This window comes from Egretta garzetta, unplaced genomic scaffold, assembly GCF_000687185.1.
Source record: "Egretta garzetta isolate BGI_Z169 unplaced genomic scaffold, ASM68718v1 scaffold139, whole genome shotgun sequence".
Classification (NCBI taxonomy): domain Eukaryota; kingdom Metazoa; phylum Chordata; class Aves; order Pelecaniformes; family Ardeidae; genus Egretta; species Egretta garzetta.
The window spans coordinates 2564221-2591834 of NW_009260832.1; the positions used below are offsets into that span (position 1 = coordinate 2564221).

At 40.6% G+C, this 27614-nt stretch overlaps 1 protein-coding gene across 1 annotated transcript in view; it reads right to left on the reverse strand.

The window, feature by feature from the left end:
- GRM1 (glutamate metabotropic receptor 1) overlaps window positions 1-27614 on the reverse strand; it is a 201272-nt gene that overhangs the window by 40622 nt on the left and 133036 nt on the right. The window contains exon 5 of the mRNA XM_009646976.2: window positions 3614-3860. Coding sequence (XP_009645271.1) covers window positions 3614-3860 — 247 coding nt within the window. The remainder of the gene's footprint in view (window positions 1-3613; window positions 3861-27614) is intronic.

Sequence of the window (27614 nt, forward strand, 5' to 3'; positions counted from 1 at the left end):
GTTTGTTATTCTTAATTGAGTCTTTGGGATCTCTCTAGTTAAAGATGATTTAAAGAAGTGCAACAATTCCTTCTCATATCTCAGTTCTTGCAATGGAAGAACATAGAAAAAGGAATTCTCTTTCAGGATTGTGAAGAATCAGGATAGCAAGAAGCAATAAGAGCAGGGTACTTTGTAATGTAGACTCAACAGAGAAGAGTAAAATTAAGCAGGAAAGTATACGTCTCTTCCTAGCAAGAAGAACCAACTTGGATTTTAGTGTGACCTTGTGTTAGACTGATACAAAATCAGTTACTCTGGGCTGGAAAATGAATTCAGGAAGGGGAATAAAAGATTGCTGAAACCTCACATTCCCTTAATGGAATTTTTGAACCTGCACAGATTGTTTTCATTCTTGCAAAAATATATTACAAGGCACAGAGTGGCATTAATGCAATATCAATCAGGAGTTGGCAATTTCAGGGATATGATTTTAGGTTGAAAGCCATTCCTGTTTTCTTGTAATACTGTTCCCTTTTCTATCAGTTATCTGTCAAAGAATAAAGTATGCAGACTGAAAGCTCTTACACAGTCTTGCATATGACAAGTTGTAATACAATGTTTACAGCTTTGATATGCAGCATGAATTTTAAGTGGAGAAATGTGGTCTAACAAACACACTTGGTATATGGAGACGTGCATAACTTCTTTATCCTTTTCTTCTTTTCCTTAATGAAAAACTTCTGCTTTGAGTAAGGATAAGTTGAGAAAGGAGACGGGAGGTACTCAATGAAACTAAAAAAGTTCAGCAATTTTACCAGCATGTTCTTAACGACAGTATAGCGAGCACATAAAGATGTTGAGATGCAGAGCTACATCCATATCATTGTTCCTGGAGGCAGTGCAGTCAGCTAAGTGACTGCATTTGTGCCCTTCTGATAAAGCTCTGCTTCACATTTCTGCATAAAAGCTCTTCAAAGAAAAGATTCTGCACAGAAGAAATAAATCTTTGAGAAAGTGCTTCATGTTTTCTAATCTCATTTTGACAAGAGCTTGAAACCATGAATTGAGTCTGAGAAAAGGAGTCATATCTAAACAAATGGTTAAGGTCTGATGAAGCTGTAAGGGGTTCAAAACAGGAAATTATGCGTCAGGCAAACATAACTACAGGCTTCTCTACCTGCTCTACCCATGATGATTGTAACTAGGAGTTTCTGAGAGTCAATTCTTCAAGGAACCTCACAGATTTTGAAAATAAAGTATGAGGAAAGTTGATGCCTTCTAAGAAGGAATATTGATTCATTCCATCTTGTGAAGTTAATTTGTTCACATGGTATGGTAACATAATACCAAAAAACTTTTTACATATCTGTGTGGCATTCTTGCACTGGCATAGAAAAGCTATAAAACCTAAGAGACCTGGCTCTCTTTGCTGTATTTAGGTGTTGTGTGTGGTGTTTATCTTTTCATTCTGCTGGGGTACAAAAGGTCTTTTGGGTATTGATACAGTGGTGTGGTACATGCACTCATCCATGAAGAGCTTTTCCATGTGAAGCTGTGGAAACACTAGGGCTAATCTGGAGCTAAATACAATTCTGCATGGGCATAAACTACTGCTGGCATGCAAAGATCCAACAGACTGTACAGATCACGTTTCATATGCACATTACCATTCTCTGATATGATATTGCCCATGTCATGAATGCCACAGACTGATACAAGGATTACAGCACGGATAAAAAAAAAGGTTAATTGAACTTTCTTGCCCAAGCTTGCCAACACCAGCTGTGAAAATATAAATGAGGAACAACAAAAAAACCCCTACCTAAAATAGCCCATCAAATTCTAAATAGGCCAGGGAATCAAGAGAAATGGACCTTGCTTAACCAAAGTGATGGATGGAATAAATTCTATCATCCTAACCTACTCAGAGAAATGTCCTGATATAAACCCACCTATATTTTCAGTTCAGGAACTGTTCGTTCTAATTCTATGCTTGGTACTGATGGGAGTTGTGGACGTGCTCTCAGGTGACAAGACAATAAAAAATATTTGGGCTAAAATTGGAAAACTACACCTAAACATCAAACCAAATAACTAACAGGCAGACAATGCAGCATATGCAAAGCTGGAGTAATGCTTTTAGGCAGATAAATAGTGTGTAATAAACTTAAAGCTATACGAAGCAGTAATTGCTCTGTATTATCTAAATGCTATGTACAAAGATTTGATTTATGCGTTTGTGTCAATAAGTATGTGTTTGACTGTAAGGGAATTGTTTGCCTCTACTTTCGAAGTCTGACCTAGCTTGTCTATATCTTTGACTAAAAAAAAATCTAAAATATACAGAGCTTAATGAGAAGACCAAACTGACCGGCTTTTTTCTTACCATTTAAATGTAAAGAGCTGTTTCAATGTATGTTCTGTTTAAATAGAACAAGCAATGCAAATAGCAAATGGTAAAATGTTGGTCAGTTTTGCTAATAAAGGCTAGTAACAGAAATAAGAGCTGCTTTAAGGCCACTGTGTCTTACAAATACTCTTTGAACGTACATGCCAGGCTGTAAATGCCTGTTTATTCCAGAGCACTCTCTCTGTGGAGTGTTGGCACTCAGATGCATTTATGCAATAAGCCCAAAGATGGAGTGAGAGAGTCTTTTATAACACTTTAATAACTCAGTAGGAAAACTAACTTCAGTGAAGTAACCCCTGAGTAGGTTTCAGTTAATAATGGATAGGGTACTGCAGCAGCTCAATTAAACTTATTTACAAAAAAAATCCTCAAAAATAAACCTGTCTGGGAGATGTGTCACTTAAAATAGTTGGACAGAGCGCACAGAACTAAATGAAGAGGAAAAGATTTCTGTCAGCTGGTTCTGTAAGACAAAAAAAGGTGATGTCCAAGTCCACAAAGTTGCTGTCTCACCCATTGCTCAGTTACACACCCTGCCTGCTAAGGAGGGGTACACAGTAGCAGCTACCACAGCTGGAATTTACCAGACCCCAAATGAGTGAAAGACAGTACCTTTTGGCAAAAAAAAAAAATCATTTTCCCTGTTCTACTTGAACCTCTCTTCAAACTCTGGAACAGCTGAACTTATTTGGAGTGAAACAAGTTAGAGTGCACATAGGAGTTCACCAAGCAGAAATAAATAGTCTATGGCAAGGATACAGTGATACATCCCGGGAGCGCTTGGAGCAGCAGAGATCCAGTTGGAAAAGGATGTGCTCTACAGACCTACCTTCAAAATCTTAGCAAGCAAATACTTGATTAATTTCCAAGCACTTGTACTAGGCTTTATACCTATTAAAAACCTGGTGGTGATCCCCAGTGGTAACTCAGACACCAGAAGTCTATGAGATACAAGGTTTGTCCTCTCCTGAAACACTAGAAATGTTACAGGCTGTACTGTAGTTCCTGCCTCATTTGGAGCTGTAGCTATCGATACATCATGTATTACCAGGGTTATTCTTCGTTATCTGTAAGACTAATCCAGGTAACTCCATTTATGTCTCACAGCTTGCATTCTGTATGCTTCAGCAAAACAGCCAAAGAAATCTCCATCACCAACCCCAGCAAAACTTCCCCTACCCAACTTCTGGTTTAATTAGCTGAGATGAAACATGCCTTTACCTTCCAGGAGCATCTCCCTTTTCATCAAACCAAACTTCTTCTCCAGAAATACCAATGAACGAGGATTTCAGGAGGAACTCCAGGAGCTTGCTGCCATCAATTGGCTTCATAGCATCACACAGCCCAACATGTCCAGGGCAAAGGGAATGATGCATATTTTGGAGCCCATGAGCCATAGCATATATAGCATTGATGACAAATCCCATTTTACTGTCCTGCACATAGTTTTCTTCTAGGCTTTCATTGCCTAAAATAGTAAGAAAAAAGTGTTGTTATAAACAAAGATGATATAACATGAACATATGAAAAGGCAGTGAGAGAGAAAAAGTTTTCTTATTTCTGTTATAAAGCTTCAGAAGCATAAATGAAGCACCAGCCAGGGATTTTAATTAAATAAAAAAAAAAGACCAAACCACTTTTTTCTTTTTTTCCAGAAATCTTTAATTCATTGGAAGTGAAATGCCTCTTGAGAAAGCACCAGTTTAATCAAATTGTCAGCTTTAATTTGTTCTCTTTGGAATTTTTGTTTGTCATTCCCCAATGTTATTTATGCTAAGAAGGGTTAAACAGCCTAGCATCAGAACGATACATTTCAGCTAGAACAATTTTTTTAAGTAATTTGCTTGTAAATTTGACTTTTTGTCACACTTGAAGATTTTTTTTTTTTAATCTCATGTTTTTGAGGGCCAAAGGGGCTTTCAGTGTTAATAAGCAAACAGCCTAAATCAGCATCACTTCTCAAGTTATCAGAACTAATTATTTTAGCTAAAAGTAGTAGTAGGTATGCCAATTTGGGATTGCTACAGGAAGTCAAAGGAAGTTCATAACACTAAAGGACTTTTTACATAACTGCAGTTTAGAAGATCCTGTATGAGCAGACACTGAAGTCCCTGTCTGTTGAACAGAAACAATGTGGCAGTGAAGGTTTTCCCCAGATGTGGGTTTTAGCTCTGATCTGCTGATGCACAGGCACTGCCAGAGGGTACCATTTCTGGTTGCATTTCACATCAGACTCTGCTGGGTCCTGGGCTGCTGCCCGCCTTCCCATCACAAAGTGCTGAATGCTGCCAGCACCGACCCCAATTCACAGCAGACCTGTGCTGCAGGGGTCCTGAGGGAGCTGGAAGTAAGAAATCTCCCTGTTTTGTTTCCTTCCCCCTGAGTCATTTTATCACAATATGCTCCAAACTGCAAGATGCTTTTATCTGTAGACCTCCCACGTTACTCAGTGTTTAACAGGCATTTGCAATCCAGTCTCTGTTACTTTGTCTAAGTAACACCTTGTCTACGCTAGGGAAGTAGGATGTGTGAGAGACTAGGTGTTAACTGACACTTCTCAAATCCAGGTTGGAGAAGATAGTTGTCATTTTAATATGAAGAAAAGAGGAACATCTACAAGTTCACTGAAACTTTCAAGTTAAAAAATAGTTTCTTCCCCTAATGTAGATATGATACGGCTTTCAAATCAAATAATGAGGAGGATCCTTACATTTATCCTTGGAAAAGGCTCTGATATGGTAGGTATTCTCAGCTCATTCTCCCCACAACTTAGAAATGCCAAGTGGGGATCCATTAGAATAGCAGAGATCCCAAAGGAAGTGCACGCTTTGCTGGGTAAAAACCTGGCTGGCTGGCCTGGCCCAAAAAGTTGTGGTGAATGGAGTTAACTCCAGCTGGTCACAAGCGGTGTTCCTCAGGGCTCAGTTTTGGTGCTAGTTCTGTTTAATTTCTTTATCAATGATCTGGATGAGGGGATCGAATGCATGCTCCATAAGTTTGCAGACGACACCAAGTTGGGCAGGAGTGTCGATCTGCTCGAGGGGAGGAGGGCTCTGCAGAGGCATCTGGACAGGCTGGATCAATGGGCCAAGGCCAACTGTATGACGTTTAACAGTGCTAAGTGCTGGGTCTTGCACTTGGTTCACAACAACCCCATGCAACACTGCAGGCTTGGGGAAGAGTGTCTGGAAAGCTGCCCAGCAGAAGAGGACCTGGGGGTGTTGGTCAACAGCCGACTGAATATGAGCTGGCAGTGTGCCCAGGTGGCCAAGAGGGCCAACAGCATCCTGGCTTGTATCAGGAATAGTGTGGCCAGCAGGAGTAGGGAAGTGATCATCCCCCTGTACTTGGCACTGGTGAGGATGCACCTTGAATACTGTGTTCAGTTTTGAGCCCCTCACTACAAGAAAGACGTTGCCTTGCTGGAGCGTGTCCAAAGAAGGGCAACAAAGCTGGTGAGGGGTCTGGAGCACAAGTCTTCTGAGGAGCAGCTGAGGAAACTGGAATTGTTTAGTCTGGAGAAGAGGCTGAAGGGAGACCTTATCACTCTCTACAACTGCCTGAAAGGAGACTGTAGCAAGGTGGGGGTCAGTCTCTTCTCCCAGGTATTGGGCTATAGGACAAGAGGAAATGGCCTCCAGTTCTGCCAGGGGAGGTTTAGATTGGACATTAGGAAAAATTTCTTCACCTAAAGGGTTGTCAAGCATTGGAACAGGCTGCCCAGGGAAGTGGTCGAGTCCCCATCCCTGGAGGTATTTAAAAAACATGTAGACATGGTGCTTGGGGACACGGTTTAGTGGTGGACTTGGCAGTGCTAGGTTAATGGTTGGACTCGATGAACTTAAAGGTCTTTTCAAACCTAAGCGATTCTGTGATTCTATGATTCTATGTCTAGGTTTCTTTCTCTGGGTCTTCCTCACACAGGATATTCACTGCAATTGGGCAAGAAATTCTTGTTCAGTAACTGTTTTCCAGATGAGCTGAACATAGCAAACAGTTGTGATGGTGAATTAAAAAAGCTTTGTGAAAATAGCATAATCTGACTGAATGAGTTCATGTGCTCCTCTCACTGCCATACACTCACCACCAGCACGACCAAGCAAGGAGCATCTGGAGAAATATTTCCCAGAGGCAACATATCTGCCACTTTCTTTGCAGGAGAAGGTTCATAGCTCCCATTGAAATCTTATGAAACCAGCACCGTTCAGATCCATGTTCAGAAACACAGAAAGAATAGAAACCTTATATGTAAGCTGGCAGAATGTTTTCCCAGGGAAGCAAAGAGTATGCCACTACATGAACCCTCACTTATGTACTGCATATAGTAGGTACAGCATGGTCTAGACATCTGTTGCCTGAACATGTTAATGTGCAAGGCTGTATATGCTATCTCTAGGTGTGCTTTATCTGCTGATTAGTCCTTTAGGATTAACATACTGTGAATTTATCACTGATTCTACTTTCCTGTAGATAGGAAATGAATGTGTTCTCCATCCCTATGCGAAAGAGAGGCGGAGAGCCCCTGAGCTCAGCGCAGCAACCCTCTATTTCTTGTGAAGCTTCTAGGCAGGAAGTCACAAAAGAGGCCACAAAATGGCTGGTGGGGCACAGCACTGAGTATCAACTGTTTTCTGCCTGAGAGTTTACCTCAGATACCTCCTTAATTTCTCAATTAGTCAAAAACAAACAAAAAAAAAAGGAATGTAAACATCAGTGACACTTGCAGGAGATAATGATAGCGTCCATATGTGTTTCCTGAGGCAGGCATTCGTGTGGCTGCCAGAGGTGGAAAACTAAATGTAACAGAACTTGCCAATGTTTTAAAAAGAGGCCATTTACTTCAAGTATGTATTAACTCAGCAAAGCATGGATTTGGTTTCTCATATTTCAATATAATAATTGTACTGTAGTGGAAAGCAACATGTGAAGAATCATATGGTTATGAATTGTCTATACAGACCAGTAATATAAACACCCCTATGTGTAAATAAGATATTTTTCAGTAAATCCAGCGTAAAAAGTTGTGCTATACCTAAACTTAACTTCCTGCAGTCAAAATCCATTTTATTTCATTTTCATTATTATAAAGTATCAATGTACTGATGCATTTGAGCTTGTAAAAATTCATTTACGACAATCAGTAAGAAATGTGTGGGGTTTTTAAAACAAATGAAATCATGTCATTATATTCAGCCAGAGACAAAACAGAGGCAATCAGTGTTCAATTAAGTTTTCATAGGACAGCTTCTCAACAAAGGCAAGAACTATATTATGTTTGTTATGGGGCTTCTCTGTAAAGCTGTATTTTTCCTCAGTAGGCCTTTGAACGGCTTCAAGTGGCAAAGCAGAACTCTGGACTGTGAGACTCGTATTTTTCTTTCCTCTATCATCCTTTGGAAAAAATACCATTGATCTACAAAGACTAATTTGAACACTAGGGTTTATTAACATTAAAAATAGAAATGTATTTTGTTAGCATTCTTCTTTTTTTTTTTTTTTTTATTTTAGGGACCTTAGCTTTCACTAAGCAAAGAAAAATTGTAAGCCATGTGAGTACTGGATTAATTGAAGTAACTCAAATTAGGCCATTACTTTTTTGAATGACCTTGAAGAATTCAGGTGTCCTAAATTTCATACTTACTTATTTTTATATTAGATGCAATGCAAATCTTCCTTTAATAATTTAATTTTAACAGTTCCTCAATAGTTTGGGTCATTTTTTTCTTATTACAGTTTTGATTTTAGTCTTTGTTTTTGCCAGTCAGTCTTAAAGCTGAAAAAGGAGGAGGGTATATACACACATATACTACTAAAATAAACAAACAAACAAACAAAAAAAACCTAAAGAAAACCCCAAACACCACACTCTGACTGCACACAAATGAAAAATGCTCCCAACACTGTTAGAAATAACATCTAAGTAGAGGGGGAAGGAAGACGGGACAGACCAAAATTTCATGAAACTCACTGTCTTTTCTTTTACCATAACATGCCTCAAATCTAACCCATAATAGCTTCAGCTAGGTACTTAGAAGGACCTGAATGTAAAGCAACCATGAATTTAGTCTAGTGCCTTTGCTGTGAAGCTCGGGTGGGGCTAACAGTGTTCTTGAGAGCAGAGCGGTACTTGTGCAAATCCCACTTGACAAACTGGAATTAAGAAAACCTAGAAATAAGTTAACTTTCATGCAAAAAGTAAAGATAGAAAAGGTCTATGTTAATATTCAATAAGAAATTAACACAAAGTATCACTCGTTTGCAGTCTTCAAAAAGGCTAGGGCAGAAAGGAATTTGGGATGGAAATAAATGTAGAAACATTTTGGTTGGGCAATCTGATCAATACCTAGCCAGTTGGTAAATTTTGAACAAACACACACATTTGATAAAGAACACAGTCTGTTCTCAGATGACTCTTGATTAGAATAAAAAGCCAAAATCTGTTGAATAAAATTGTTATAAAAAATAATGTTTCATCTGGAATAGACAGATAGTTTTATGGTTTGATAATAACTGTCATCTGCTGAATATTCAAGGTCATATAAAAAGAGATTCTGTTGTCTTGATCCACTTAGTAACTATTATGAGAGCCATCATCTTTTCTGGCGGTCCTGACAGAGTTCTGAAGGTCTTAGAAATTGTGTATACTGCCTTCTTTATTTGTAGCAGTCCTTCCCCGTGTTGATATGCTTTGTGGGTAGGCCATATGAGATTTTAGCTTTGTTGAGAGTTACAACAGGGCAATGGGTTACATTCAATATGAGTACTCATTTAAGCAAAAAAAATTAGTCTGGAAGCACAATCAGGGGTAAATTTCACTGGGAAGATGAAATAAAAGCAATCTCCCATACTTGGGCTGCGTGTGTAACAACTTGGCACAAAGCTGTGCCAAAGAGTAAAGAGGGGTCCCCTTACAAAATGCCAGGTGGCAGAGCAGGAGTTACACCATGAACTGGTAGAGCAGCACCCAGGCTTGCAGCAAATGTCCAAATGCATCAGAGAAATCATGGAGGCAGATTTCTTACGCTCTCCTTCAGTCCCAACATACACCGCCTTAACCACAGGGTGGTCATACACTGGAAGGGGCTTCCTGGAGAGGTGATCGATGCCCCAGGCCTGTCAGTGTTTGGGAGGCATTTGGACAATGCCCTTAACAAAAGGTTTTAACTTCTGGCCAGCCCTGAAGTGGTCAGGCAGTTGGACCAGATGATCCTTGTAGGTCCCTTCCAACTGAACTGAATTAAAAAAAAAAAAACCAAACAACCAAAAAACCCAAAAGAAACCCCAACAACTCTGAGCAAATGTGCCCATATGGCTCTGTAGGAGTTTGTGTAGAGACGTGCAAGTGGCATAGCATGGCCTTGGGAAACAATGGATGTCACATATCTTGCAGTGTCTCGTGTTAGAGAAAACCTGACCAACTTTGACCACAACAAATCTGTGTCATAGGATCTTGCAAGGAGCAGGGCAGAAAGTCAACATGCTAAACTGATCAGTCGTTTCAAATCTGGGTCCCTAAAGCTAAGAGCTAAAGATCATATTGGCAACTAAATGACACATGAAAGGTGATGAACAGACTTAGCTTACTGTGATTTAAGTGGAATTTTTAGATATTTAGCTTCTTAGAAAAATCAGAGCACTTTTATCTGGATGCTTAACTATCTAATTATGGTTTTACCTTTGGACACATAGGAGATAAAATGCAATCAATTCTACATTTCTCTTTTGTCACCAGTTCCTTGAAATACTTTTTTTCATTTTATTTAGTAATGGCTCATCCTCTGAATAACGATGCCAAACTAAGATTCTGTGAAATATTTTTTGCAAAGGGTTTCATTTGTTTAAACTCATTTCCTGTTATTGGTTCAGATATTTTACACAGATTGCCAGTTCGCTCCCTCTTACATTCTATTTTTAACATGTCTTACATTATCTAACAATGAAAATAACAACAAAATTATTTAACAAATTTTACTTTAAGGCACTGCAGAATGAATAACACAGGTTATAATGTCTCTAAATGGAATTAGTATAATGATGATGTGTTCAAAACCTGTGCAATAACTGCCTTTTTCTCTTCATATCACCTTCTTAATAACGAGTACATTATGTTCATTAATATTGTATGGCTGAATGAAGTGCTCACCTCTTGATGGTATAAAGGACCATTGTTCACGCCACTGTGCTCATTACAACCAAATGTAAGTCACAGACAACAAGTCAGATTAGTAAAAGTCAGTTATTCTACATGAAAACATCCAAACACCCATCTCTTGCAGCCCACAATCAAACACACAGCTACGAGAATTTCTGTGTTTTCATCAGTAACTGTATGTTTTCCAGGCAATTTCAGCTGTAGCTGACTGCTTATGTGGGAGAGGCCAGGAAATGCTACCTGGTGACCAGAACAAGCAACCGTGGATCAGGGCTGCAGGCTTCACTTGTTGTGGGCTGTCTCAATGACCTTCCCGTCTCTGTGTGCAAGCTAATGTGACCACAAACAATCTGTGGAAAAATGATTTTTTTGTGTGTGTGTTTTACCAAGCCGAAAGAGGGTCAGAAAAAAGAGCCTTTGTTTCAGTCTCAATTAAAAAAGGATCTGCAGTTTTCATGAGACAGAATGATAGGCTGAAAAATTTGTCACAGCCCATAACAAATGCTTCATTCAACCTACAACAAATAATTCCATCATGGTAAATTATTGTTTCTTGTACGGCTTCTGCTCCCAGGAAAGCAGTTATTATACTGTTTTCAAGCAAAAGCGGACCATATTGTGTAATGGCAACCCTTTCAACTTCGTACGTTGATGTCTGCATCTTTGCAGTGGGGAGGCAAGTTCAAGAGGCAGCTAAATACAGTGAAAGAGAGATGGGATGTATAGGGAGGATAGTAGATGAGCTATCAAAAAGACACAAGATAAAGTAAGTAACTCAATTCCCATTGTATGTGAACTATTTGTTTGACTGGATGAAGCTCCACTACTTCTCAGGTAAGGGTGAGGAAGGACGTATTATTTAAGAAAAGGGATCTTTCCTTAACTGCCTCCCAAGCATCATGTCACCAGTCTATAGAAAATAACGCAGCACTCTATAGAATTGCAAGTTACTTTGCCCTTTGGCAAGAAGAGAGAATGCAGAGCTTTCACTGGGGCAGCTAAAATGAGGGAATATCTTACAATATGCGGGTTCTACACTAGATTTCAAAACACGCTGATAAACATTTGACATCTTACAGCGCTCATGAAGCAATAAATGGAGTTCACAGGGTTGCAGACTTCATTTTCAGGATGTCATTAAATCAGAAAGGTTTCGCTTCCATTCTTCAAATGGTTTTTATTTCCCCAAGCAAAGAGATTCAATTCACACAATTATATTTGATATATTTTTCCCTGAAAAGCTAGGATACAATTACAGTTACCAGTTGAGATACCCTGTTATTTTCTTTCTGAGCATGGGGAAATCTATGGGTCTCCCAGATACTACTGTTTTGTTACATCTGGAGAATGTTGCTTTTTAATTGGGATTAGTGTACATATAGCCTTGCATAAAACTACAGAGAGAAGAGAAAACCATTCAAAAGCTGGGCATTCAGCAGAAGCTCCTCAAAAATTTGCACTAGAACTCTCTAAGGCATTAACAGGATGCTGATTACAGTAATATTTCTAGGCAATGTGTTATTTATTTTCACTAGAAAAGTTGGTCAAATAACTAATGAACCTTATTCTCTCAAAATAAAGTTGTTATTTAATTTGAAAAGGGTTTGGGGCTTTTTCACTTACTTTTACCAACGTATCTTCCACAGATGTCAACTCAATGGCTAAAGGAAACCAAAATATGAATTCAGCCATCAAGGCTCAGGTTCTCCTTCATTTCAGCTGTCTAACACCTAAACTTGAGAAGATTAGCCCCCTTTTTAGATATACTATACACCACCAGTGTCTTCAGTTTCTTTGTCTGTTTTTGTGTGGTTGCCACGTTATTCTTCAGTGTGTGAAAAGAAGTGTCTTCCTTTTGTCTTTCCCGGCGTGTCAAGAAGCAGTGGGGAAAGATTTTAATTAAATTTACTTTCTTGGTTCGCCATATCATGTTATGTAAGCACATTAGGGCTTTAAGAGCTTAGAGTCAAAGACTCTGGAATGAGGCTGGCATACACAAACACAACAGTGCCACGGCGAAGCTGAAATATTATGAGGAGGAATGACTGCACAAGGTGCTGACTCACTCATTAATCAGATGCGGGGAGAGACTCAGAGTCGCTAGGCACTGGGCAGGAGAAAGGGGACTGAGCAGGGCTGCCAGCCCGATCCCAAGTCTGATTTTGCAGGTCCAGTCCATATAGCATGCGACTTGGGAGCAAAACAAAAAGAAACTGATTTCTTTCTAACTGCTCCTGTCTTTCCCAGTCTACAAACTTTGCTTAGCAGACACAAGAGCCTGAAGCTCAGTTCCTCTCCCTGCCCTTTCTGCCTCTCCCCCATGGACCTTCAGATTCTCACACAGCTATGTGACTCCAGGAAAAGCAGGTTTGAGATGTAAACACCAAGTGACAATGCACAGAACTCATGCTCACCATGTGGGAGATGACAAAGCTGTCTTCAGATGAGCCTGTGCCCAAGACAGCAGAGAGAGCTCACCTCTTATGTCTCCTTTCTAGTGACCCAAAGGAGCTAAGCAGGGGATGAGAAGGCTGTCATTTCCCAAAGGCTGGCTGCAGCTCCAAGCAAATGGGAAGAGCAGGCATGCCTGATGTCTGTGCCTGACAGTGCTGGGGCGAGCAGGCAGAGCACATCTGGGTGAGATATTATATATTCACAAACACTTCCAGCATTTGGAGGAGGCTGTAGGGAAGCTGGAGGCCTTTGCAGCAGCTGGCAGCGTGGCTTTGCCAGCACCGCACCACTGGAGTGGGAGGCAGGTGAGCGCAGAACAGGCCTGCGGTGGAGAAAAAGTTCCTTTTTCCCTTCTCCCTAAATCTGCATTGCCTGTGCTGTCTCTTGTGTGGGCTAGCAGTAAAAGAAAGGACTCAAAGGGAAATACAACGCACCGCCCAAGGGCCATGCTAACAGCACAGCTCTCTGCGTGCTAGCCACCCTGAGGAGGGCTGTCTCTTCCGTCATGAGGCTGCCCCTGGTGAGGTGTAGCTCTGTACCATCGCAGGTTTGCAATCTACACAGTTTGTCCCCAGGTCCTCTCAGTGAGAGCTGAAAGAAACTGATCAGAGTTGAAAAGTTGCAAGAATACGTGCCCATAGAGAGTATTTATAGCAACAGGAAAAAGAGCAGGAAACGGGATAACAAGCAGAGAACTTCCTCTACAAGTTAATGTATATGGCACATGCTGTTAGATGCAGGTCTGGAGAGATCCACTTATAGTAGGTGGCTTGACAGAAGCTCGCCAGCCTAATAAAGCTTCTGTAGGGGATGAGAGTATGGCCCGAAGCATCTGTGTTTCTTCCCACTGGGCTAAAATTCTTCATAAGGAATTTTATGTAAGAAAAAACCTAGGGTTTATGGCCCTATGAGGATGATTTGCTGAGATTCTTTCTCCTCTAAAAAGGCCTGCAAACTGGTATTTGAAACCTCTTCTGTACAAATACACTGCTCTAAGCTGTTGAAGGCTTGGCAGAAAATTTTAGCATTGCTTCTCTTTGTTCCTACCTTTTTGTGGCATGATCATGATGAAATAGCTCTGCAGTGAAGACTGTTTTTTAATGAACTAGAAACCGAAGGATACACAGAGTATAGCTCAGTGCAGGATAAAAAACCCAGCCCCCTTCAAACCAAAAAGATCCACACCCATGATAGTTGTACATGTTCTTGCAATGTGGTCAGCCTGAGAAATACAATTCACAGAATGTCCAACAGTGAAGCAACATAACCAAAAATTGACAAGAAGGTTAAGTTTTAAGGTTATTGATTGCCTCATTTTGGCTATTATCTTAATTCCTGTCCTTTGGAATTAATAGACTGGAAAACAACAGAGGAAAATTACCGTCCCTATTGGAGGTAAATCAATTGCTGTATCTTGGACTCCCAGGCAAGCACAGTTCATAGAATCATAGAATCATAGAATCATAGAATCATTTAGGTTGGAAAAGACCTTTAAGATCATCAAGTCCAACCGTTAACCTAACCCCGCCATCCCACCACCAAACCATGTCCCTAAGGACCTTGCCTAGCCATCTTTTAAATACCTCCAGGGACGGTGACTTGACCACTTCCCTGGGCATCAACCACTTCCCTAGCAGTTCAGTATGGTTTGAAAAGAAACATGACTTTCTATTTATGTGCCATACTTTTCATTGCTGCATTCATGCGCCAAACTGGGACTATACTTATAACTGCCATAATGCACATAAAATTATGAACATTCATTTTATGGATATTCTAATGAAGATTTTTGGAATTAATTCCATCATGAATCAAGTATGCTGTGAAGATGTATAACCTACTTGATGATCATAAAAAATCAATATTTGGCCCTTCTGGCTTCTGGAAATTAATCCCTGAAGAAAATACTGTGATCACCTATTGAAAGACTCATGGAACTGACCAGGAAGCTGGCATGGAATGACAGTAATTTATTAGTACCTACGGTCAAATACCCAAATGTAATATTCAAGGCTTAAAACTAGAAATCAATAAAACTCTGCTTGTGATTCTGAACTTGGGGAATCCATCAAGTCAGAAGCAGTTTAGGCTTAAAAAAAATCTACTCTAATTCAGATAGTTGGGACATAACACAAAATGACATGTTCATTCCAGAAAGAGGCAACATAGAAGATAATCTGAAGTGATTCCAGTGCCTTTCTTAGAGACAGAGAGTAATTATTATGAGAGCTTGGCAAATAATTATTATGATTAATCTGTCTTTCTTAAAAGCTGGACTGTGTACAAACTGCCTGCAAAATGACCACAACATGTTCTATTATTTATTTGAAATTATTACTTAACTTCTGCAGTGAGATATTATTTCTCAGCTCCTATTTTAATTAGAAATGAATATTTCATTTATAAACAGGAATAAAATATGCCAGCTGATTTATTTTTTGTTCCTTGATTGAATGTTTTGTACATGTAATCAGCAAAGACACTGGTTTCAAATCACAATATAGCATTTGAAATCTGTCTTATTATTTCAGTAGCTGAGTAAAATTTAATGCTGACAAAGGCATTTGAACGGTCAAGCTCAGCCTTTGCATTTAAAGGACGTAGACGATAGCACACTTATTTTAATGGAAGATTCACAAACAGGGTGAACGGAAAGGAGGGCTTTGCCCTCTCTGATCCTGGTCAGAGGCCATACTCTGATCTGGCATCACGATCCCCCAGTCCCAATATAGTCTTTGACTTTGATTCTTTGTTTTTAAAAATTATTTTCTCTTCCTTTCTTCTGTTCCCTTCTTGGGAATATAACAACAGGGAATTAAATCTGTTACTCTTCCTGTGCATCCTACAGCTTCCTCTGCCAGTCCCAGTCCAACAATAAACTATCCCTGAGCCTCTCTCAGACTCCACAGGGTCCCACAAGTGCCCATGCTCCCAAAGCCTCAGGCACCATCTTAATGGGATGGGTTATTATCGCAGAGACCTTGGATGTGCCTGCTTCTCTTGCTTTCTTTACAGCCTTCCTCCAGAGCCATCCTGGATCCTGACCCAGTCTCTCTAAGGACAGGATTCCACAGAGCCCATTTTCTATATGACCTGGACTCCTGTGGAGAAACAATTAAAAAGAAAGAAAACCCAACCTTCATTCTTCCCCTCTCCCTCAGGTAACTATGTAACCTTGCTGCCTTATTCGCATACTCTATTAAAGACATATTTAGAACTACTATTCTTAACAGATCTGTTATTTGGAACAAGCCTAGCGGATAATGAGTTGCTGCTACTCTTATATGAGACAGGAATGAACGCACTTAAAATCAAATTCATTTACAATTTACAAATTCAATTACAAGGAAGTATTTGCAGATTTTTGTGTTATTTGGCTAACTTTAATCATGCTTTTCACTCTTAATAAAAAAAAAAAAAAAAGTTGAGTCAGATGCCCTTACAGATACCCTATTATAATACACAGATACCCTATTATAATACACAATGATGGAAAAATGAAAAGCACAGGAAATAGGACTGATTAAATTTCAAGTGTCATGCTTTTCATATGAAGCCTGAGACTTTGTCTGAAAGAAAGAGACAGAACTCAGTAATTGTGACGCAGCTTTCAGAACATTAACCACCTTAGATACTTAAATTAGGAACCTGAATACATATTCAGGCACCTCATTAATTGACTTGATTAATACCTGAATTTCTCTAGCTGCTGTTGACTTCCATGGGAATTATAGGAGATGGCAGTACACTTAAAAATCAGGCCAGTTTATCTAGGTCTCAGAGCATGCACTTCAGGAGCTTAATTTTGGGCATCTTCATGACAAAATGCTGGTTTCAGAGTTTAAAATAAGCAACCTTCATATTAACCATAGAACGCATTACCACTGAATGGGGCAAAGAAGTTAATAGAAATCTAGTCTCAGGAAATGTTAAATATTTGGCACCAGTACAAAACCCAAAACTATTAGTCAGGATCTTTAGATTACAGTGGAAAAATATGATGAAAACAATATAATACACATATTCATTAACCTATCCTCTCTGGAGATCTGTGCTTCTCTCTGGCGTGAAGACAGCAAATCACATAAACTTTTTTCCGTCCATTGGTCTAGACCTGCAGACATCTAAGTGTTAGCTCGTGGTTGTCAGTGTATGGACATGAGACCCTGAGGACTTCAAAGGTATGAGTCTGTATCTCAGGATAACATCAGACCAAGCACTCCCCTCATGGTAGGACATCAGCCCACGGCTAGCAGGCACAGACTAGCTGGCCTAACTGGTCTTTTCCTATTTTAAATTCCACTGGTTCTGTATGAGTCTGAAGAACAGTCAGGAAAGATATCTAATATTTGTCACATGTTAAAACCCTGTTGATTTAAGATGGGTTTCAGAATTCTTGCATGACAGCGTACCACCCATCAGCCAGTATTACTGCTTTTTTTTTCCTTTTATTATTAGTCTAAAAGAACAAACTGCTTCTCCTCACTTCTGTTCTTAATATTAAGGTGGTATTAAGAACACCAGCATCAGCTGCCTGAGTATAAATCAGTATGAACACTGATGTGTCTCACTTCTGCAGAAATATAGCTCCCTCCAAATTTCTCCTTTGCCAAGTTTACTCTTGGTTTTGTATATTTTTTTTTAAATATGCAAGAAACTTTCCGTCTGAAAGGGCTACCTTCCTGGAACCACCTGGTTGCATGCTGATGGGGTGGTTTTCACACGTGCAACGTGAGTAATGGCTGCAGGTCCAGAGCAGGCGGCAGCGCTGCAGCCACACGGTTGCTCTCTTGCTTCCCAGGACCAGAGGCAGCAGCTGCAGCTGCCCTGCAGCTGAGGAGCAAAGTGGCCTCTGCCACCCTAACTAGTGCCTAGCTGGACCATGCTATCGTTTAACAGAGCACACTCATGGCTTTTGGTTTAAATTAAGTGTAGTTTTCAAACGATTGTTAGGGGGATCCAAATATTCCCTTGTAACCCTTGCAATATGCAATACATTAATCGGAAATACACAGATCAGAAGGATCCACTTTATTTTCCCCTTAACTGGCCGCATGCCCAGAGCTGTGTTCAAGTGCAGTATCACAGAAAGGATTCATTTTAAATCTAAGCTAAGATTAGAAGCTTCTGAATCATGTCTGCATGAGGACAATGCATCGCTGATTAGCAGTGAACTAGAGCTAAGCAAATCAGAAGATAAAATAAGTGGCCCTAATCTTTATTCACATATTAAATTGAACAGAAAAAAACAGAAGCAGGATTCTTTCAGATCTGAAAGAATTTTAAAAGCATTCGTTTTAGCACACCTCCTTTATTCCAGCGTGTAGCCAAATGTGACAATGCAGACAAACCCAAATTACTGAAGTACTTGAGATCTCACAAAAAAATGTGCCCTTGTGATGTGACTTTTTAGAGAAAATAAACCTGGAAAAACAGGCAGAGTAAACTGGCCTTTGCAGAAAATAGACAGTTCACTGCATAGCATGATGTGTAGAGAGCTATTGCTTTGAAGAGAACAGCCCTGATTTTCCACCCCTATAGAGCTGAGCCTGAATCCAGCTAAATTAAAGGTTTGAACTTGCAGGTTCCTCCAAAGCTGCTTTCTGTTCTATGAATCTCAAAAATCTGAGCTGAAGGAAACCTTTGGAAATCATCTTATCTCACACCTTGCTGTGCTGCAGTGGCCCTCTCTGGCTCAGCCTACAGCCCAGCCTAGCTGCAGTAGCTGCTTTCATTTATTTTTTCCTAGTTCCCTCCACACTAGCAGACTTCTGCACTCCTCCAGACCTCCCAGGATTAGTGGGAAAACAAAAGTTTATTCTGGCAGCGCTCCTCTTTGGAGCACACACCTTACATCACATTATTCTCCCTATGGATACCAGTACAGCTTATTCCAAGCAGGGAAGTTTGTGGTTTGTACGGTTCAACTTTTACTACTCTGGCTAATAATTTATTGTTTTTATGCCACTGCTTGCCCAAGATCTATTAAGAGGAACCCATTTGTTTTAAGAGCTTTACTGGCTCTTTTTCAGAAAATACCCCTGTGCACAAAGGTTATCTCTGGCCTGCCGCTAGGCATGTGTGAGTTTGTGGGTTTGCACCTATACGTTAGCCTCTACTGTCTATTGTACCTCTATTTATGGGGTAATGCTGCCAGTAATGATAACCCATACAATTGCGAGCTGAGTTTAAAAACTTTCCACCTACAGGTAAATGAGGAAAGGGAAGATATGATCTAACGAAAGACCAGGAGGGCTGACAGAAGGCAGTTGGCCTTGTTCTCAGATCAGTTACCTGTATTATTTCATCCGGTTTACTTACTGATTTGGTTAAATGCTTCTATCTAGGCTAATTGTTCTGGTGCGTGACCCGCACAAACAATGGATTTCTAGGAACAAGTCAATTAATTTTGATTGTGTGCTTTTGTCCTCACCACACTCCCGATAGAAGTTCAAAGCACCTGTGACAGTCCGAGCGCCAGGGGTGCCCCCATCTCTCTCCAGGGACAGGAGCCCCAAGGAGGCACAGGGAGCACGATTAAAGTGTCCTGTTCCTTTGCAACACCATTGGTTTACTCATGTAATGGAGAAGGCTGAATGTCAGAAGCCTGCCCAAGGACTGCTTTAGTCCCAGAATTGGAAACTTTGACTGTTAAAACCTGCAATGGAAAATGTAGGGGTAAATACTAGGTACAGCAAACTTTTGTCATATCCTGCTGTGACACATATACATTCTGCAAACTCTTCTATGCTGTTTAGAAAGGCATATGTATACTGCTTCTTTACTTTATTTGATGATGATCTCATTTCTTCATGGATCCCAAAGCAAGAAAAATATTTATTGTTATTGTATTTTGATTGACAGCCTGGTTTAAAAGTATTTTTGGAAATACAAAATATTAGATAAATGTAGCTGCTTTCTTCCAAACACAGAAATAAGAAGCTAGAAGCAAATGAACAAAAACCTGGCCATAGATAATGTCTTCTCCAAATAATTCATATGAGTTATCACAGATAAGCACATTATTAATCTTGCTCTTCTTTAAGCCTTAAAAGCTGTCTGTAACCTTGTCTGGGAAATAAGAGAGACTACAGCTCTCCTGTCTTATCTGCTGTAAAAAAGCCTTGACTAAGAAGTGTAGCAACTAGAGTTCTTTCAGACAAGTTGTCCCTAATAGGCTTCCTTGAAAGTGTGCATGAAATTGAGATCAGCTTTGATCACAACTGTGGGATGAACCCTAGGACCTCCTGCCTCATACTGAGGACAAAGAGTGTGACATAGGACTCAGCTCCTTCTCTACTGCAGGGACCTAAGTATATAATGGGAATCCAAAGCAGGGGTGAGGGAGGGTGAGTCACAGGATACATAAGGTACAATACACCTTGAAGAAGTCATGGCATGTCAATAGCTTGATTCCTGCTTCAAAAGCTTATGAATGTGTCTCCTATATACCGCACAGGTGATTTACAAGCAGTGACTGACCTGGCATATTGTAATGCAAGTAGCTCCTACTGTGGGTGCTTCTGCTGATGCAAAGTCTCACAGGACATGTGCTCCATGGGGGAGCTTTGCAGATGTGGAGATTAAAGGAATGTTCTCAGAGAAGCACCTACGAGCACCACTGACACAGCAGAATGAGCCCTAATAATGTCTGCTGGATCTAATTTGTCCAACTCACAACATAACCTGAAACACTCTGAAAAACGCTCAGATCAACTCTCACTGGAAATGCATTCACCCTTTCGGCAAAATGTAAAAAAAAGTAAGTACGTCTCCTGGAGTGCTTCGTCCACTGATATGAGAAAATGAGGGCCCCATGTTATCTCATTAAATTCACCAAAACTAAGATGGATCTTGAGAAAAAAAACCCACCTTGATTAAGAGAAGCTCTGAACTACGTTACTGGTGGACTGGTTGTAGCCTGAAAAATGCATTAGGCAAGTACAAAACTGTCTGAGGATGGCAATAGGTCAGCCATCAGTCTTCTGTCTTTCTGTCTGGTGCAGTAAGTGCAAGCAAAGAGAACTTCATAGACAAATACAGGAAAACAAACATCATGACAGGCATGAGTAGAGGCTTTGTAGATCTTCTAAAAAGATTCTAATCCTATGTCAGAAAAAAACCCAACCTCACTAAAAGTATAAGGACTCTGTCTATGTCTGGATGAGATAAAATCAGTTACCTTTTCATGAGTGAGTGATAATGGTGGCAAACACTTAGGGATGCTTTCCAGTGAAATCTTAACTAGAGGCAAACAAGTCAAGCTGGCTCCAGAAGCACTTGAGATGATTGGATTTAGTATCTTGAGTATAATGTCCCACAGGCATAACTAGTGGGACCCATTATAACTCTTGTATTTGAACTGGCACATTCATGTAACACTGCACAGCTCTTTGCATGTTGCTGTGTGGGTCTCCGATATCTAAAACACCTCTGCACCACGCTCCACATCTCTTTCAGATTACGGCTATACCAAGCAAAGTGAATGACGCAAGGTCTCTACAGTGACAAAATAAGTCATATTGCCTGCAATTGTTGTCTCAAGAAGTATGACTCTGCATTATTCATACCAAGGAATAAAAGCTGTTTCTGGAATATTTAGTCTTCCTCACAAACTCTTTTCTGCTATCATTATTACGTTCTGCCCATGATTTGACATGGTATGAAGATTTATGGTAGACATCCAGAACTACTTAGGTGCAATGAAAGCTTATGTCCTCTTTCTGAGTGAGTCTGCTGATGCAGAAAGAAGGTGGGAAAAGATGCAACTTCTTAGGACCAAATATGACACAAGAATATTGTGGCCATAGAGATCCTTGGCAGGAATGAAGGCAAGCAGGATCCTGGGTTGTACTGATGGCACAGCCAGTGAACCCCCATTACAGAAAGACGCTGATAACCTAGAGCATGATCAGCAGGTGGCCATCAAGATGATCCAGAGCTGCAGTCCTTGTCCTTTGAGGACAGGCTGAAGGACTTGGGCTCGTTCAGCCTGGAGAGGAGATGGCTTCAGGGGAACCTTACAACAGCCCCTCATACCTATAGGGTGGTTATCAAGAAGAGAGAGACAGGTTCTTCATGGTGAAGCATGGTGCAAGGATAAGAGATCATGGGCATAACTTGAAACAAGAGAGGTTCAGACTGGATATGAGGCAAACTTTTTCACATTCAAGTAGTGGAACAGATTGCCCAGAGACACTGTGCCACCTTCATCCCTGGAGGTTTTCAAGGCCCCAATGAATAAAGCCCCGAGCAACCTGGTCCAAACTCATAGCTTACCCTGCTTTGAGCAGAGGTCTTCCTGAGCTACCTTCCAGACTGAGTGATTCTGTGACTCGGTGACCCTGGCTGCACTCAGACTGATTTTTTTTTTGTTTGTAGTTCTTTTGGACTGAGATAGGAATTAGCAGATAAAGAAATCCTTATGGCATGACCAAGACATGAGTAAGCAGCCTACAGGGAACTTGGACTGTGACCTCCTTTGTAACAAAAAAATTCTACATTTCTTGTTCTCATCTGCCACAAATACTTTCACTGACAAATAATCCTTCTCCTCAAAGATCAATCGAATCGATGAATGTATCGTGAATTGCCCACTTTGTTCCACTTTGCTGTCTTGAAAAATGTCTGTGCTGATTGCCTGCCAATGTATTTTGTTGTCCCAGCAGATGAAATGCTGTGAGCATAATCTGATGTTTGCATCAGTTCCATAACCAATTTCATAACTGTCTCTTGTGGTGCAGAGGAGTACTCATCCCACCCGGTTTACATAAGCTAACACCATTGTATTATCTGCCAGGAGGTGAATAAGGTATGCTGTAAAAGAGCAGTTAGACCTCTGTACAAGTGTTTGCACTGCACTGAGTTATACATCATTTCTGCATGAGTGTGACTTGCATTTAATTCTGGCCTGCGTGGGCTGACCAAGTCCAACAGAGAAATATTTATCACTGTAGTTTTGTGGGGAGAAAAACACTTCCATTTGGGCTATTTCTACCAGATCAGGGAGGAGAAAACATCCTACGGAACTGCTGGAAGGGTATCTGAACCCTGTTGCCTGACATACACCATCTATCACCTAATCTTGCTGTTAGCATACAATCTTCATACAATCTCCAAAACGTGGAAAAGGCTGAGCTGTCTGATGAACTGAGACAAGTTCTGACTGTTGCTTGGGGCAGTGCCTGAGGTTGTGTGCTAAGGGAACTTAGTCTGAGGTCCATCCTGAGCTAGGTAGCTTCTTAGTATCTCAAATTCAGAAACAGCTTTTTTCTGTTAGTGTTAAAACAGTCTGCTCTGTTCTGACTTTTCATCTGAAGGGCATGAAGAATGGTGTCATGTTCTGAACCTCACGATGAGTCGGGGGTCCATGCAGAGTTGCAGGACATGCTTTGTTTCCTGCAGAATGTAGTTACTACATGGAAAACATTGAAAGTACCTTAGTGGTATGGACAGTTTAAGAAAAACTCTACTGGAAGTGGGTTTGGCCTGCTATATATCAAGGAAACTACAGGACCTGCAGTTTCAGGTCATATACAAATATCTCTTTTCTACCATGGTGGGTTGACCTTGGCTGGCTGGCAGGTGCCCACCATCTCGCTCCCCGTTCTCAGCAGGATAGGGTAGAGAAAATAAAACTAAAATCTCATGGGTCAAGATTAAGGAAATTAAAGAAAAGCAAAGGCCATGCCTGGAAGCAAAGGAGAACGAAAAGATTTATTGTCTACTTCCATCAGCAGGCGATATCCAGACACTTCCTGGGACGTAGGACCTCGGTATGTAGTGGTTGCTTTGGAAGACAAATGCCTTAATAACAAATGCCCTCCCCCCTCCTCTCCTCTTAGCTTTTATTGCTGAGCCCAACATCATATAGTAGGGAAACTGGTCAGTTTGGGTCAGCTGTCCTGGCTATGTCCCTTCCCAACCTCTTGCCCACTTGCAGCCTACTGGGAGGGGTGGGAGTGGAGAGGCAGCCTCAGCGCTGTGCCAGCACTGCTCAGCAGTGGCCAAAACACTGGTGTGTTATCAACACCTTTCTATCTACCAATACAAAACACAGCACTATGAGGGCTGCTATGGAAAAATTAATTCCATCTCAGCCAGACCCAATACATCTACATACAAGAAAATTTCTAGACTTGAATCCTATTGTGTTGAGGAAGACAGAGCGAGAAAGAGGGAGAGAGAGAAGAGGAGAGGGAGAGAGGCATTCCCTTATGAGAGGCATTTGGCTACAACATTAGCAAAGAATGAGTCAAAAATAGCTCCCACTCATTTGGCTGCCGCCCAAGTGGGAGAAGTAAGTTGTTTCATTTTTGCAAGAAGGGATGATCCAAAAGAGCAGTCACTGCAAAACTCTCGATGATTGTCTTCTCTTCCCAAGAATTTCTGCTGCTACCATATAGCCTTAGCACATCCAGATAAGCTGTTCTGAAAATGTGGCTAATTTTTAGGCACCCCACACACTTCACAAAGTAGAACGCACTTGGACTTGCTTCGTTCCACTAGTGCTTAGACCAGATGATAGACTTTTTTCCCCAAAATACGCATGTACATTCAGAATTCAGTGTAACATGAGAATTCCTGAAGGACGTCGGCCTTCTCAGGGACTGAATGAGGGACTTCAAGCAGTAATTCCTGTCATCAGAGAAGAGGGATTTCTAGGAACTGGCTTTCCCTTGCTTCGTAAAGAGCCTGCAATCCCAAGCTAGGGCTGACTCAACAGTAACAGGGTGTGAGAAATTGCAAATGCAGCAGCTGTAATTGCTTGAGGAGAAGCCCTTGCCTATCCATGAATGCTAAAAATTGAACTTCACATTCCAGTGGCAATTCTGAATAAATCGCTCAGTAAAGTGATTAGGTTGTATATGAGCAAATTATACTGGGCAGGCAGTAATTGAAGATTCTCAAATACAAACTTTGCAATTCATCTCCTTTTCAAAATGGATAGGTCCAAATATTCTGTATCTTTTTTTAATAAGGTGGTCAGAGAACAACACTGCCTTTTCTTTTTTTTGTTTCTGGCTGCTCCTAGGCAAGCCAGTGCTGGGTAAATACGAATACACTATGCTCCCCTAAATATCATATTTTTGTCCTTGGTTTCTTTTTAATTAGATAGTCTTCTATCCTGTTAACTGTCCAGACATGGAAGATGAACTTAAGTACTCTACTGCCTTTGAATCATTTCTGTCTATGAAAAAGTATGGGTGTGCTTTGTTCTCAGGAAGGACTACCAGTGCACTTCTGCAATACAGAACAGATCAGGACCCGGAGCTGGTCACAACACATGCTAATAATATGTGTGGACTCCTGGGACCACAGGGGACTCAGCTTTTTCCATAATGCAGGACCCTATGTACCTTGTTACAGGAATATTGATGGAGTACTGTGATGTAAGAGTGAAAGCTCTTAGATATAATGGAGTTAAAACACTTGATACCAGTATTGACCAGTGATAATTTTCCTGGGGTGATGCAGTAGTAGCAGCAGTACTTACATCTGTAGTACCACAAAGAATTCAGAACTTTGTCTATTAGCACTTCTAATGGATTTCAAATATTAGTGCTTATTATTTATTGAGCAGCATGGATTCTCTCCTTCAAATTTGTGCATGGAGATACTTTGTGAAGGAGAGAAGAGGCAATTCAGACTCCTTTTTTACAAAGAGTTTGTGAAAAGACCTGCCTCCAAACCTGTGAGAGGTAAAGAAGGCAGTTTCTTGGTACTGTCATTACCAGACTTCCTTGGCAAGAAAGGCTCCACCAGCAAGCTTTGAAGCTGTTAGCATTTGAAGTGACATTCTTAACCCTGCAGAAAGGTCAAATAAATATATGTGTGCAGAAAGCTCTGGTGGTGCCAGACAGTCAGCAGTCAGCTCTGCGCAGTTAAAGAAAAATAAATAAAATATTTTATTGTCCCCAGACTCACTGAAGACATGTAGGTCTCTTGATTCTGTAGGTATGCCATTACTGGGAATAGATACCTTGTGGTTCTTCCCTTTGGTGATTTGAGACATTTTGGAACTTCTTAGTTGTGTGTGATAAGCCTGTGATAACCCAGTGGTTCACCACCAAATTTAAGAGCTGATTGCTTTTCAGCAAAGCCTAAAAAGTATCACACATTTTGAGGCTTCATACAAAAACTGACAGCTTTTTAGAGGAGGGAAAGACGTTTGAGTGCCTGAATTGTGACTATTAACTGTCCGAGCCTACCAACAGAGACAAACATTTTTGTGTTTCACTAGCAGTATCAGAACGTAGTGGTTCCTGTCTCTGATACTTGACACCCTGAGAAGCACAGAACACCAGGGCAGGTGTGTAGCAGTAGCTCTGCAGTACCCTCTCCAGTGTCCAGTGGCTTCAACCCTGAGATGGCCTGAGCCAGTTTGAGGTGTTGGGTGGGGTTTTTTTTGTTTCCATAAAACAGCCCTTATTCGTTTTCTTCCATGAATTTGTTTAACTGCTTTTTGGCTCAAGTACAATTTCAGAGTCTACAGCAACCACTGTCTGAAAATGTATCTACACATTCTGTGCAGAAATGCCCCATCTTGGCTGTTTTGAACTCGCCACCTGGTATTTGCCTTTGATGCAGCAGATGAAGAATGACTATGCTGGTTCAGACTAAAGGTTTTAGTTTCATAACCAGAAAGAGGCTGGATAACAAACTACTTGTGTTTACAATAGCTGCTGAGATTTCCTCAGAAACTAGACCTTTTAAAGAGTATCATAATGAAATTTATTTATGTGAATGGAGTAACCAAGACAATGCAATTTTAAGCTTCTTGTCTTAAGAAAGAAGGCCATGCATTTGCACTGTGCATCCATCATTCAACCACCCCTTAGTAATTTCTGCCCTTGTTGGCCTATATTAACTAACTTCTTTGTCTGAGCTGAAGCAGTCTCAAAACCACTTAAATATATATATCATAAAGCAACATCTTGGTAGAGTCCAAAGTTAATTACTCCTTTGAGGAAAAAATACCAGTATAACCTCAACATTTTTAGCCTGTCTGGCTTGCCATTAGCCCCTCAGCACCCAGATGGGCCAGCCTGTCTGCCTGTCAGCACATCAGGCCAGTTTTGAGTCAGTTGCCAGTATTTGATGATATGTCTTAGCTGGTAATAAGAGAACCAGGGGGAAACAAAAAGTAACGTGGAAGGTGTTGTTAGGAAGTGTTACTGATGGAGAAGGGAAGAACTAGAAACACTATGAGAATTCAGCTCTGGGAGCACATGAAGACCAGCTGAGATTACTACTACAGGATAAAGAGGGTGGAGATGTAAAGAATAGGACACAAATCCACAGGAAGCCAGGCTTCATTAGCTTTGTTTCTAATGAAGTAGCTTCCTCACTATCAGAATACACCTTTTTGACTAGAAGTGAAATATTTACAAACTACAAATAAAATATTTGCAAAAATTATTCACCAAGTATTTTACTCAATTTAATAATAAATTTAATCTTACTGAAACATTTCAGTTTATTTTCTCAGATTCTGTGATGAAAGAGAAAACCTGTCTATGCCCAGATACACTTCTCTTGCTATGAGGTGACAGTTACTTCTATCTGTAGGACAGCATGTTCTTTATGTGAGTGCTACATAGTGGAAACAAACTA